Below are 13,154 nucleotides of genomic sequence, written 5' to 3'. Positions count from 1 at the left end.
CAAAGAGACTAGAATAAACAAGAGGGATAAGACCCCAAGGCTGTTCAATTTTATGTATTTGAAAAGAAGAAAAGGGCATGATCCCATTCCAAAATTGCCCCTGTACAAAAAAAAAAAAAAAAAAAAAAAAAAAAAAAAGGCGGGGGGGATGCTCAAATTTTATTAAGAGAACTGGAGGTCCTGTTTTTAAAGCTTAGGAATAAAGACATCCTCTCCATTGAATCTGCAGGGGTTGTCCACTCCTCCAGAATCCACGAGGATTGGCTAGCAAGATGAATCTCAAGAAGCACTGAATCAAGAAAGGTTTTATTTTGAAAATACAGTCTTTAAAGATAAACTTGGTTTCCGTTTTCCATGTCTAGGTGCATCCAACAAGATACAAAAACAGACAGAACAACAGGACGACATTATGTACAGAGCTCTAAAATGAGCCGTGAATATCTACAAGGATCTAGCACATGCTGGTTTGGAAGGGGGTAGTGTATGGCTTTCTAGAGAGTTCTCAGTCCTCGGAAGAACAGTTAACTCCCTGGAGCTGCAGGTGCGGCTGCAGGCAGGGAAGAGCTGGGGTCAAGGAGGGAAGGGATGGGCCCTGGGGCGGGAGGCGAGGAGAAGTGTGGGGGGGGGGGGGGGGGGGGGGGGGGGGGGGGGGGGGGGGGGAGCCGGGGCCGCACAGGACAGATCCTGGGCTTCGCTAGAAGTTCTGCCTCGGGGTGTGAGTCAGGCTGTGCCGCCGCAGATCACAGTTTCGCCTGAACACTTTGCCGCACTGCTCGCAGCTGTAGGGCTTGATGTCTGTATGGGTGAGAAGGTGAGTTTTCAGATTACTTCTCTGATTAAAGGTTCTTCCACATGTGGGACATTTGTGTGGAGATTCCTGTTCAGATGTGAAGCAAGGCAAAGGATTAATCCTTCACACCACCACGGCACCCTCCTCAACAGTTTCTGTCTTATCCGTATCAAGCCTTAAAACAACAAGCGCGCGACAACAAAAGAGGGGACCTGCAGGGACAGATCTGTGCTCTTAATCCGCCAATCGTGAATCACACATGCAAGCACCCGCAGAGGCCCGATTGCACTGATAAGACCACCGAGGTGGTCCACGTATTTCATCGCTGCTTCAAGGGCAGGAAAGGCGGGGAGCGGTAATCCTCTCATAAGGAACCGCATTCTCCCGGGGAATGAAGTTCTTGTTTGCTGGAAAATTAAACTATTCCTCTATGTCCTGAAAGCTACAAATTACGAGGCCCCTGGGAAAGAGAGCATATGGGATTTCACCATGCCTTCACTGTCAAAATTACCTTTATTTCCTCAAACACGGAAGTTTTAAACGCAGAACAGATGGGATGAAAAAAAAAATATATATATAATACTAACATTAGGATTTATTATTAATCGGCTGGGGTGTTCGTTAAGAAACTTTCTTTATGTTACATAATGCTAATTTTAAATAAAAAAAAAAAACAAGAGTTGGTTCCCCGCCCCCCGCCCCCACACCTCAGAAAGCTAATCTAAAAAGAGCCATTAAAGAGGCATCCCTGCTTTGGACTCTGTGTAAAGCCATAATGGTAAAAATGAAGCATACACTTTTAAAAGAAGAAAATAAACTTACCTGCATATGTAAAGTTTTGTGAACGGCTAGAGTCCTAGACTGACAGAATCCTTTCCCACACTCCTGACATTTGAAGGGCTTTTCTTTGGAATGGATATACCTGAAAATCAATACAAAGTTTCATTGAAATGATCATTCTTTCCACAATTTCTCCAATGAAATTTTGAGAGGGCAAAGAAAGCAGAATTTCTATTATTTATGTTGTTTTAGATTTTCTGTGTAATTCTGTTTATGGTTAACCTCAACTAACAGACTCTTGGAAACATTCACGGACAGTCTGGCTTTATGTTCTCTTGACCGCCCTCTCTGGCAAGTTTCTGGAGCTGGGAATGCAGCAGAGAGAGCCCTTCTAGGCCCGCAGGGTTTTCTCTGGGACTTCAAATGGCCAAACCAAGACGGAAGGCAAGGCTGGGGATGGGGGACGATTTTTGCGAATCACTTCTTGTCTGGAAGATGAGGTCCCACCTCAGAAGTCACAGGTAGATTGAGGCGAAACCTCCACAACATGGCAATTATTTTAATCCAATGTCCTTGGCTAATTCAGGGTGTGACAGTAGGTGGAAGATGTTTTTAAAACAATGACTTAAGACTCCCGCAAAAAAATAAGAAACTCTGAGCTCCAGGGCGCTCAGGGAGGTGTGTTGGGGCGAGGGGTAGGGGTAGAAGCCAGAAAATCGGGTAGATTCTCTGGAAATGGCGCCACAGCAACCCAAACCTGTACCCTTCACCCACCCAGCCAGCTGCAAGAAATCCGCGATCCCGCAGCCTTTTCACCCCTCACTCAGTACCAAGACTGACCCAGAGGAAACACAATTACTGACTCCTAGGCCAGGTTTTTCCTGCTCAAGGACCGAGGAAGGCCCTTCTTGTCCCAAAGCATGCAACTGTCGGCGACAGGCTGCGGGGGGTGGGGTGGGGTGGGGGAAGGTAAATAGGCTGGGGGGTCACTGAGGCCAGCTTTGGGAGGGGTTTGGATGGGCATTCTATAATAGAGGGGACTTTAATGACACTTGGAATATCTAATAGGACATTTCATTGGCCGATTCACCTTTTCCATCGCCCCCAGTCTCACCTGTGATCCCGTAGGTGATCTTGCCTCCGAAATGCTTTGTGGCAGATGTCACATGTGTACGGCCTCTCGTCCGTGTGGGTCCTCTCGTGAATGAGCAAATTGTACGATTTGGTAAAGTGTCTGCCGCAAAACTTGCAGATAAACTCCTTTTTCGTTTTGGAGGGCAATCTCCCTCGGGAAGGCTTTCTGTCCGGAGTCAGTTTACTGAGGCCCGAGATGGGGCTACCCAGCCCCGGGCTCAGCTTGCTCAGGTCTCCCATTTTAGGCGGATCTTCTTGCGTGGCGGCCACCGCCAAGTTGGCAAAGTCAAAACGGGGCCGGTCCTTGTGTAGGGCTGGAAGGACGTGGGCAATGGCCCCCTGCTTGGGGTGGAACAGGTGGGTGGCGAAGGGCAGTGCGGGGAAGGGGAAGCGAGCGTCCACGAGGCCCTGCGCAGCCGCCATCTCCGTGATGGTGGAGCGGGTGATCTCGTGCACATTGGGGTACCCCAGCGTCCAGTGGTTCATGTGCATGGTCTGCACCGCACTGAGACCGTAGAGGCCCTGAAGGTGGTCCACTGCGGCGGGGAAGGTGTTCACTGCCTGCAGGAAGGAGTAATTGGTGAGCTGCAGCGATGGATGCAGTGGGATGGGAGCTGGCAGGGCCTTGCTCCCCATCTTCCTGAAGGCTCCGGAGGGGTGCAGGGAGCCGCCCCTTTCTTCCAGGTCTCAGTGGCCGGCGGGTGTGAGGGGGGAAAAGCCCCCAAAACAACAGCACGCAGAGGAAGCCCTAAAAATGTCCGGGGGAGAAAGGAAGACACCACGATTAATTTATCCAGCCTCTTCAGTCCTTGGGCGATCTCGCTTGTGACATCTCTTAAGCTCCCTTCCCCTTGTCTCCAAAACCACGAGATCAGTCCTGCGAGGCTGCACTGAGATTCCCAGAGCTTGGGCAGCAAGAGGCCCTTGGGCGAGCGGGTGATAGGAAGATCGGGTTCCAGGACAGGGGACTCCGACCGGGGAAAGAAAGGCGGGCAGAGAGCTCTGGTGCTGCACCAGTCTGGACCACTGTCACCCGCATCCTCTTAGGAGGGGAAATCAGGAGGGTTGAGAGGTCAAGGCCCACAGGCCGCAGAGCCAGCTGGCTGTCGCTCAGAGCTTGCCAACTCCCTGGGGCGCCGTAGGACGTGGTTCCGATCCGGGACCCGAAGGCCTGGTTCGATCCACAGGTGTGGCTTCTCCCCAAGCTGCGCCCCACTCAGGTCGCCTTTCCCGCGCTTACCCGGAGCATTATGCCCTCCCCGGCCCTAGCAGGGCTCCGCTTTTCCTCTCGCTGACCTCGTTGGTTTTTTTATTTATATATTTTTGTTTTTGTTTTTGTTTTTCCTTCCTCTGCCTTACTCTCATTTATCAGAAGTGACGGGCCCACAGGAAGGAAAAGTGACACCTCGGGGGGCTGGGTTCAGCTTTGACTCAGCCCTTCTCCTCAGGGGCTGCCTCTTCTCCCACCCCCTACCAAAATCCCTTCCAGGTGTTTCAGACACCAGCCTGTTTCCCCGGGGTGAGGATACGGAATGTCTCTGAGTCTGGAACCCTCTTTTCTTAAACCGAGCGTTAGGATCTCAGAAAAAGAGGGCTGCTTCCTGATCTGGCACCCCCAGGAGGCCTTAGGAGCAGCGGAAAGAAGGGAGTATTCAGGAGGAGACCAAGGAGAGGAACTGCAGGGGGTCCTTGCATACTGCGAGGCCTGGGTTACGTACAGTCTGATGCCCGCGTCCACAGGGGCAACCCAGGTTCCCTGGAGCACCTCACCTGCGTTCCCAGTAGGCCCATAGTCTCCCATAGCCAATCCCCTTTTATAAGCATGTTCTGGCTGCACTGCCTAGCGTAGCTTCCCAGGTGCAGGGTTTAGAGCTGAGAACTTCGCCAGGCAAGGAAGAAAGCCGGCCAAAGACACCCCTAACACCGGGCCATCTGAGGTTTTGACCTAGGCAGGAGGGCGCTAGGGCCTATCCGGCTCTCCCTGCCCACCTAATTCTTTCTGCACCGAATTTTCTACCCCATAGCGCTTATGAAGAGGTGTCTGGGACTCTCTTTGCCAGCAGGCTTAGGGGGCTGCGCTATGACACAGTGCTCTGGCAAGGCTGAACCTAGCTGCTTCCGTGGGCCCCCTCCTTCCTCTGCTGTTTGGAACAGTTTGAAGACAAGAGATTTATTAAAGAACTGCTTCTGCCTGGTGGTATGTGGTCCGGGCGTTCAGGCTGGGAGTTAATGAGAAGTGTAACAGTCGGAGGGTCTCAGTCAGAGCATTCAACCGAAACTGTAAACTCCCATTAGTAATAACTTTCCCACACACAAATCACTATTCACTGTTGTTCAACTTCAACACTGAACCCCTCTCCTATGGAGTGTGTGTGTGTGTGTGTGTGTGTGTGTGTGTGTAGGAAGATTCTACTAACATCACTGATTGTTTTCTCTTCAATTAAAAACAATAAATTTCATCTTTATTTCCGTCTCCATAGGTAATGAGGATTTTCCAGAAAGTCAAACCATTTTCCCCCTAGTGTCGAAAGGCAGCCTCTCTCCTGCATCGAGAGGAAATCGAAATGATTATTTGGGTTTATTCTTAGACTAGATTTCTTAGAAATAAAGGCAGGAGGCAATGCATGATTCTCAGCATAGGCGGAGGTGGCAGGATGGCCGGGTTGGTCAACAGAACGACTATCAGAATTGATGATTTTTGACTCCAAATGCTCCAAGTGAACTTTGCCATAAAGGTCACAATCTTAATTCTGTCTGCAGAAACCTGAGTGCCACTCTCCTCCTCCCAATAATTTATATTGCAGAAACCAGACTTTTATAATTTCTGTTGGTCCCAAATTGCCACTTCATAGAAAGTTTGCTTTATTTGCAAGGAAGAATCATCTGGCAAAGGAAGAACAAGCCAGTGTACCCTCTGATATCTCTTTACGAATAGAATGTCCCTAAACACCTACCAAACATAAATAACCAGGGAGTTCAGATTCCCACGATCCTGTGTAGTCGCTAGCAATGTGAGTCAAACCGTCTCTTAAGTCAACCCATAGATCTAAGGTACTTTCGTTTTGTTGGGGCTGCGTGCATACTCCATCTCAGGCACTAACTGTGGGTCCTCTGCTGTCATCTCTCCACTTGCATGTTTCGGACCGCTGGTTATTTTTAATTTTGCGAGAAGAGAAAGTTAAACCATGAAAAGTCACAAACGGTTCAATGGAGATAAAGCTACATTTCTTTCATCGGTTTTCAATGGAATTCCCAGACATGTTGGACGATTTGTAAAATTTAGTTTCACTGACTGTCAGCAAAGTAGAGTTGCACATATTAATTTCAGTTGGGTAAAACTTTAAAAACACTGGAGAACACAGGGTTCCTGATAATTTGATAATCTCCAATTCTTGGTAACAGTGATGTTACACTGAATTACCTAAAATAAAGTTACCGTTTGGGGTCATCTGCTAGACCCTGTGTACTGACTTCTGAGTAAAATGACAGATGGATATGTTCGCTGAATTTCAGTTCAAACACAACAGAATTGTATATAAGCCAGAGAGCTATAATAGAAAGAGATATAAAATCATGGGGGCGGGGGGAGAGGAGAATTTGGTCAAGTTGGGGGGGGGGCACGAAGTTCCTGCCCCTTCCCCTTGCCTCTGCCTTCCTGAAGAGTTAATTAAATTAAGATGCCCTCGGCATAATCTGGATTTGTCTCCGCTCCCTCCCTCCCTCCCTCCCTTCCCGTGTCATTTTCTCGTTCAGTTCAAGACTGGAGTTTGTGGAGCAGAGAAAGTTGCTGTCTGCACCCAGTTTCGCTTCGGGAGCAGCCTGTGCTCTTTTGTTCTCTGCTCACAGGTGGGGAGACCGATCCAGCGTCGCCGCCTCCACAAACACCTTGTCCTGCCTCCTTCCTACAACCGCGACTCCATTCCGAGCTATTTCTCGACAACCCAAGAGTCCTGAGGAACTTTGCCCGCTGGCCTCTGGGCGAAGACGGGAGCGGAAGGAAAAGCAAGAGGCCAGCACACGGTTGGAAAAAATAGTCACCTATGACTGGACTATTTCTCTGTGAAATGCGCCTTCGGAGTCGCCGGCTCGACTGCACCGTCTGTCCTGGCCCTTCCTTGCTGCGTGCCGGAGCTGCAGTAGGAGGAAGCGTGGATCCCGCTTTCTAGAGCAGGGGGAGCAATATCACGGGGTGATGGGATCTGGCCACAAAGTACGACGATCGGCCTTTATAAATCTTGCCGAATGCGTAAATCTACCAAAACCAAACTAAGGGGCAGCACACAAAAGTACAACTGAGTGCATTAGTTGGGAGTCGCGTGCGTGCGAGGACCGGAGGAGGCCAGAACACGAGGCCCAGGACTAGGGTCCGCAGGGCTGCCTTTCATTCTCTGAACTTGTAGCGCTCCAGACTGAGAACCTGGGCACCCCGTGAACACCCATATCCCTCCCTTCCTTTGGAAGGCTACAGCCTGGCCCTGGAAAGGACACTCACCGCCAGAACCGATGTCTGCCTGGGCACCGCGGTTCAGAATAGGTCCGGACAGCAGGACGCACAGCTTGGAAAGGTCCTGAGGTCCAAACTGGGCGAACTTCTTTTTCGGCGCGCTGTCCCGGGAACCGAGGACATGATCTGGGGGAGCGAAAGTGACAGCGGTACTTGGTCTTCGGCAGTCCGTGGGATCGGGATGTGTAAAGAGCGAGCGTGCTCTGGATGAGTGCTCAGCGCTCGCCCAGATCCCGGTGCCTGGGCCAGTTTCTCGCCGCGGACTGCGGGGAAAGTCGGAGCCCGCAGCCCTGCAGGGCCATCACCCTCCGGCAGCGAGCGCGCCGAGCTCCGTCCCAGCCCGTGTCCCGCCCCAGGCTGCCCCTGGCCCGGAGTCCAAGGCTTTAGTAGCGGCCCCGCCTCCCCTCGCGGCGGGCGTCCTGCTGAGGAGCGGGGCTGCTGCGCCCTGGCTCCGCCTCCACGCCGGGCGCCCGCTAATGGTCCACTCTGTTTACTTGTGTTTGGATAGCAACTGAGTCTTAAAGGCGCAGGTTTGCTTGAGGTTTCCCAGTTCACCCAGACAGAGAGCCCAAGGTGACTCAATTCAAACCTCACACAAAGACAACGCCCATCCCTCTTTTGGGATGACACTTTCCCTACCCAGTTAGAAGCCCAACTACTGGGTCTTTGCTCTTCCGAGTTCGCAGAGAAGTCCAAAAGGCATTTTCGGACTTTTACTTGGTTAGCTGCCGGCGTCATTTGCACATCTTAACACTTTTAATATGACCATCTGCTTCAAAGAGCCAAAGCTATCAGTTTTAGATTTTGTTTCCCAGCATATACCGCCCTTCCTCCGATGTAAAACAGTTCGGCCCATACTTTTGGTCAATTATGGCTATATGTGTCGTCTGGTTTCCTCCCCTGTGTTTAAAACGAAGTTTGTTTATGAAGGTGACAATTGACTAATTTCATAATTAATACAGAGGCATCTGGAATGTTCCAGGAGAAATTTTCTTTCAATATCTAAGCTTTAATCAGCTAATGTACATTTCATAAGCAGTTAACCAACTTGGGCAAAGGAGTGGGCATCTGCAATCCATTGGCAAACAATAACGTGCCCATCTGGAATGGGTGAAGAACAATCATTTTTAAATTTTAGGAAAAGACTATTCCAATGCCTCAAAACGTGCATTATCTTCATTCTCAGCAAAAATTTGAGTTCATTGTTCAGTCTCCAGGAAAATTGATTGAATTTGACGTGTGCTGTTAGGTTTCTTAGTTCTCCTAAAGGTTTAGTTTTGTGAGCGTGTAAATGAGAGGGTATTACAGCCCCTCTGGAAAAGGATTGCAGTGAACGACAAGATCCACTTGAAGCAGCTTCTTTTCAGACGCAAAGCGCCCGAACAAAACTAAGCAAACCGTCCCTGGTCCCAGACCACCTGAGGGCACTTTAGCCGGGGCTTGCAGAAGTACAGCTCTTTTAAAGAAACTGTACAATTCAAAAGTGTTCCGCCAAACGATGCTTTTTAGTCGCCCCCCTCAAAGGACAATTACAATAACCTCAACTATGTGAGGAAGTGGATAGGTGTAAGCAGAAAGCTACGAGCCGTCAACGACTCAGTAGGAAGGCAGGCAGACGCCACGGAAACGATCCCATTAAGGTAAAAGCCTTTTTATTTTATTTTTGTCAAGGTGAATATAAATTTTCGTTTCTTTGGTAAAACATAATTCAGGAATAGCAGGTCATCTTCACCAGCTGTAGGTTCGCAAGGATTACGACGTGAGCCTGGGACAGAGAGCCTGGGACAGTGTTCAACGTCCTGTAGGGCTTAACTACTTCAGAATAAATTTGATGAGCAGCCTGGACGTAGGAGAACGCCTAGGAAGAGTTCGGGGGTTTAAAAAAAAACCCTTTCTTGATTGAGTTTCATAAGGGTGCTTTCATTTTAGCGCTTAGTCCTGAGCCTCAGCTCCCAGGATGCCTGCGGTTCCCTCTCTCCAACCACCTCATTCCTTCCACAGCCTTTCTCAATTTAGAGAACTGGAGGGAACTTTCTCTTCATTCAGAGCCCTCCGCCCCCCAGGACATACACGCACCCCAGTGGTGACCTGAGCTCTGAGCCAGTGCTTTCTAGCTCCCTTTCAGTAAAGTGGAAGCAACTTCTGCAGCAGCAGGCTTCGCACCTTCACCGCCCGTGTGTACTGAGTACTGAATCTCCCGCTTTTCCCGTGGGGTAGACAGAATTTCTAACTCCCCTCTAGCTGCATTCATACTCTTTCCGAAAACTCCCTGAGTCACAGAGTGTTACTGTAAACACGTTTACCTCGCTCTTCTCAGCCTGGGAAGAACTCTGGCCCAACCCAGCCCGAGCTCCGTCACGGCTGGAAAAAGGTTGGAGAGAGTCGGAGAGCCTTTGCAGGTAGCAGCGCGGTGTTCCGGGGCCCGGCGGCCAGAGCCCTGCAGCGAGCACAGGCAGGTGCAGCGGAGCGCGCTCGGCACCGCAGCTTCTCTACGCCGCTGGGCGGCCACCTGGGACCCGCACCCGGACTTCTCCGCGCTCAGACCTCCCAAGTCCTGCCCGCTCACCAGGTAGACAGACCTGCAATAAGTGCAGAAAACCGGCCACCAACGAGCCCTGGCGTCCTGGCGTGCAGAAGTCGAGGTTCCCGAGTCTGCCGCAGGCCAGCTGCGCCCCCAGGTCCGGGTCTCCGCGGAGCTGTCCCAGCTCCCTGTCGAGTTTCAGCTGCCTGTTCACTTCTAGATCCGTGGATCGGGTCAAGCTTCGGTCCTCACGGCTCTGAGCTTTCGACAACAGGGACACGCTGACCTGGAGCGGGCTGAACGGTTGCTGCCCCCAATGTTTGTGGTATGGGAGGAAGGGAACAAGGCCTAGCAGAGGAGCGTGTGCGTGTGTGTGTGTGTGTGTGTGTGTGTGTGTGTTCACGCGCGCGCAGCGCAACCCCCAGCCCACCCAGGAGTCTGCGGGTGGAGCCAGCAGGTGTCAGACATAGACACCCCGAAGTTGACTGCGTGCTGTGGACATCCTAAATAAATTGAACCCTTTGAAATCAAGTTATGGACACCAAATCTTCTTCCCTAGGCTCCCTCAATGGGTCGCCTTCCCTGCTCCTAGTTTTCTCCAGCTTCTGCAGAACAGAGACCTTTTGCTGCGTTTTTCAGGCAGCCTGGAGGACTTGACATAGCTCGACTTAAAAGTGCATGCACTCCACTGAGAGGTGAAGGGGCCAGGCGAGCGGAGAGGCTTGCGAGTCTTAGACACGGAGCTGAGGGTGGAGGGACCAGGATTAAGAATTTCATCTTTTAAAGAAACCGTGGCTGGGTCCCGGGCTGTCCAAAGGGACAAGGTGGGAAAGCGCCTCGGCAGGCTATAGTTCTGCAGCCCGCTAGAAGGGCCGCAGCGCCCCCTGGAGGCGCAGGCAGAACACTTCGTGGCGTGGGCTCCAGGATGTGAGTGCGGCCTCCAAGGAGCTCACTGCCTCGTTCCCTTGACTTGAATCTGAGTCCTTTTGCAGAAGAGGAAAAGTAGTGTGTGCAGCCATCGGTCCTCGCCCTGGCTATCCCAAATCAGCCCCAGATGCCCTTTGCTGGAGCATACCCACTAGAGAGAGATGAGGGAGCACCCTCCTTGTCCCAATGCCCCTCACTTAGCTTCATCCCACCGGAGTCTGCATCATACCCACTTCTGGCAATGAGCAACCGGGGCACCTAGTCACTTGGGAGCAGCTTGGGGAGACCAAATATGGAATCTCAGGGAAAGCTATGTGACCCAGAGGCAGACCCAGAGGTCCAGTTTGTGTTTGGATTGTTAAGTCTCCCCGACCCATCCTGGATTCCCCAGGAGCTGTAGCAAGGCCAATCCCAGCAACCTGTCAGCAAGACAGAAGAGACGCAATGCTCTCCTGCTGGTCTCTTGCAGCACTTCTTGGATCTGGGAAGGTGTGTGTGTGTGTGTGTGTGTGTGTGTGTGTGTGTGTGTGTGTGTTTTATTGGGGGAACAGCAGGCAGGATCATGCATGTGCAAGGCAAGACTGGCAAGAGTTGTTTCTTCATCTCAAGACCAGTGCAATGAACATAGGGTTCCCTGGTGCTTGGTGAGAGGGAGGTCTTCCTACCAGTGCTCCCAGGGCAGCAGATCTCCTGCGGTTTTCCTGGATGTAAATGGCTAGATCCACTCCTAGGTGGGAGCATAGACCAATGATAGCCTTCAGTTCTTGGTGTTGAGCTGGTCAGTGACCACAACTAGGAAGAGAGCAGAGGTCAACTTCTGGGAACAGATGGGCTATCCTGCCTTGAAAAGATCACTCTTAAAAAAGAAATTAGCATTTGAAAACCTGTGTTTCACCAGACTTTCATATGGTGGCTGTGTGTGTGTGTGTGTGTGTGTGTGTGTTGCACGCGCTCGCACACACACACACACACACACACACACACACACACACACACACACACACACGTTTGCTTGCTTGCGTCCTAATACGAAAACGATGGAAAATTCTGACGGAAATCTTGATTTCCAGTGAGTTCAATCCTTCTGGCCTGAGCTCAGCAGCTACTCTCCTGCTGCTAACTTTTGTTTTTTTTAAAATGGGGCCAAAGACAGCCTAGGCATTTGCAGCTCTCCACATACGGTAGGAGAGTTATGCTTCTCAGCGTGGTCTATTAACATCACATGGAGCTTGTTAGGGAGGCCAAATGGATTGCCCCACCTGAGTCAGAATTGGGAACGATCCCAGAAAACTGTGTTTAAGTCCTCCAGGTGAATATGATGCAACGTTTGAGAATCACTGACCTTGATCAATTTGACATTTGGAAGCAATGGTGGAAGCTGCACTCACTTTTCAGGCTTCCTCTTTTCCTTTCTTTCTTTTCTCCCATTTTCTTTCTTCCTTCCCTAGGGGAAATACGCATCCAGACAGCTGGCCTGAACAGCTCACTCATTCATTCAATGGTTTAGTTGGTTAGCTGCTCTCTGGCTTTACAGGAGCAACTTCAAAATCCTTGGAAACCTGTTGAGAATAGCAGTGTCTTTCTCTTTGCTGGCCACCAACATTTTTTTAACAGTATAGAATAGAGTTTATTTAGGGCATGGGGAGCAGAGTTAAGAGGGTAGCAGAGGCAGAGAAAGGCAGAGAGAAAGAGAGAGTAGAGAAGTAGAGGCTGGAAGGGGGAACAAAGGGGCAAGAGGCAAGGGAGAGAAGCAGGAGTAAGAGCTGGCCACCAAATTTTTAATCTAATACTAGATTCCATTCGACTTCAAAATATGTTTCTGTTGGGGGCGCAACTCTCACCTCATCTTATAGCTTCCATGTCTCTGGGATGCTCGCCCACTCTCTGTAGCTAGGCAAATGCTATTCTTTTCTGTCGCCACCTCTTGGGGATTCTACTTATCTGCTGTGTACCTTTCCATGCTCATCTGCCCTTGCCCTGAGTGCCCTCTCAGCAGTAGGTCATAGGTCATGGCATAGGGTGAAGCATCTTAACGGGGAAGGGCTTGGGGCTGCTGTGTTCCAGGGCTACCCTGAGGCTGCTTATGACAACTGAAGGACCTCAAGCCTGTGTCTACACATCCAGCTTACTCATCTTGCTGCACTGGTTCCAAACAGTGCACCTTCTTCATCTTGCTGCTCCAAACTGCCTAGCCACCAGGCCACATACACCAGCGCATGGGTCTTCATTCTGGAACTGCTGATTTGCCACCTTCAGATTGGATCAAGTCCTTTGCCTTTCTCTAGGGAGTACAGAATGGTTTTCTTCTGGTTTAAACTCTGAATATAAACAGCACTTTCTGATCTTATGCCAATGGAATCCACTTTCCTGCAGAGTTCAGGCTTTCTCTCTAGGACCTTGACTGTTCTCACTGAGCAGAGACCCTTCCACCAGACCACATGTTTCCCTCAGAGATTCCGGGATCAGGAAACTATTAGCAGGAAGAGTGATAGGAAGCC

At 50.6% G+C, this 13,154-nt stretch overlaps 1 protein-coding gene across 2 annotated transcripts; it reads right to left on the bottom strand.

Moving 5' to 3' along the window:
* Positions 1 to 287: 287 nt before the first annotated feature.
* Osr2 (odd-skipped related transciption factor 2) lies at positions 288 to 7,591 on the bottom strand. 2 transcript variants are annotated; one of them, XM_031359334.1, is made up of 4 exons: positions 7,197 to 7,591; positions 2,685 to 3,452; positions 1,613 to 1,712; positions 288 to 877 (listed from the first exon to the last, which is right to left on the bottom strand). In XM_031359334.1, exons 2-4 carry the CDS (start codon positions 3,338 to 3,340, stop codon positions 695 to 697), a joined length of 939 nt encoding a protein of 312 aa, XP_031215194.1. In that variant the 5' UTR covers positions 3,341 to 3,452; positions 7,197 to 7,591; the 3' UTR covers positions 288 to 694. The 2 variants fall into 2 exon arrangements, with proteins under 2 accessions (XP_031215194.1, XP_031215195.1); XM_031359335.1 differs by having other exon boundaries at positions 288 to 795.
* Between the last annotated feature and the right edge of the window lie 5,563 nt (positions 7,592 to 13,154).

The sequence above is a fragment of the Mastomys coucha genome, unplaced genomic scaffold, assembly GCF_008632895.1.
Source record: "Mastomys coucha isolate ucsf_1 unplaced genomic scaffold, UCSF_Mcou_1 pScaffold7, whole genome shotgun sequence".
NCBI lineage: Eukaryota > Metazoa > Chordata > Mammalia > Rodentia > Muridae > Mastomys > Mastomys coucha.
The sequence above is the reverse complement of the archived record's forward strand: the minus strand, read 5'-3'. Positions and strand labels throughout refer to the sequence as shown.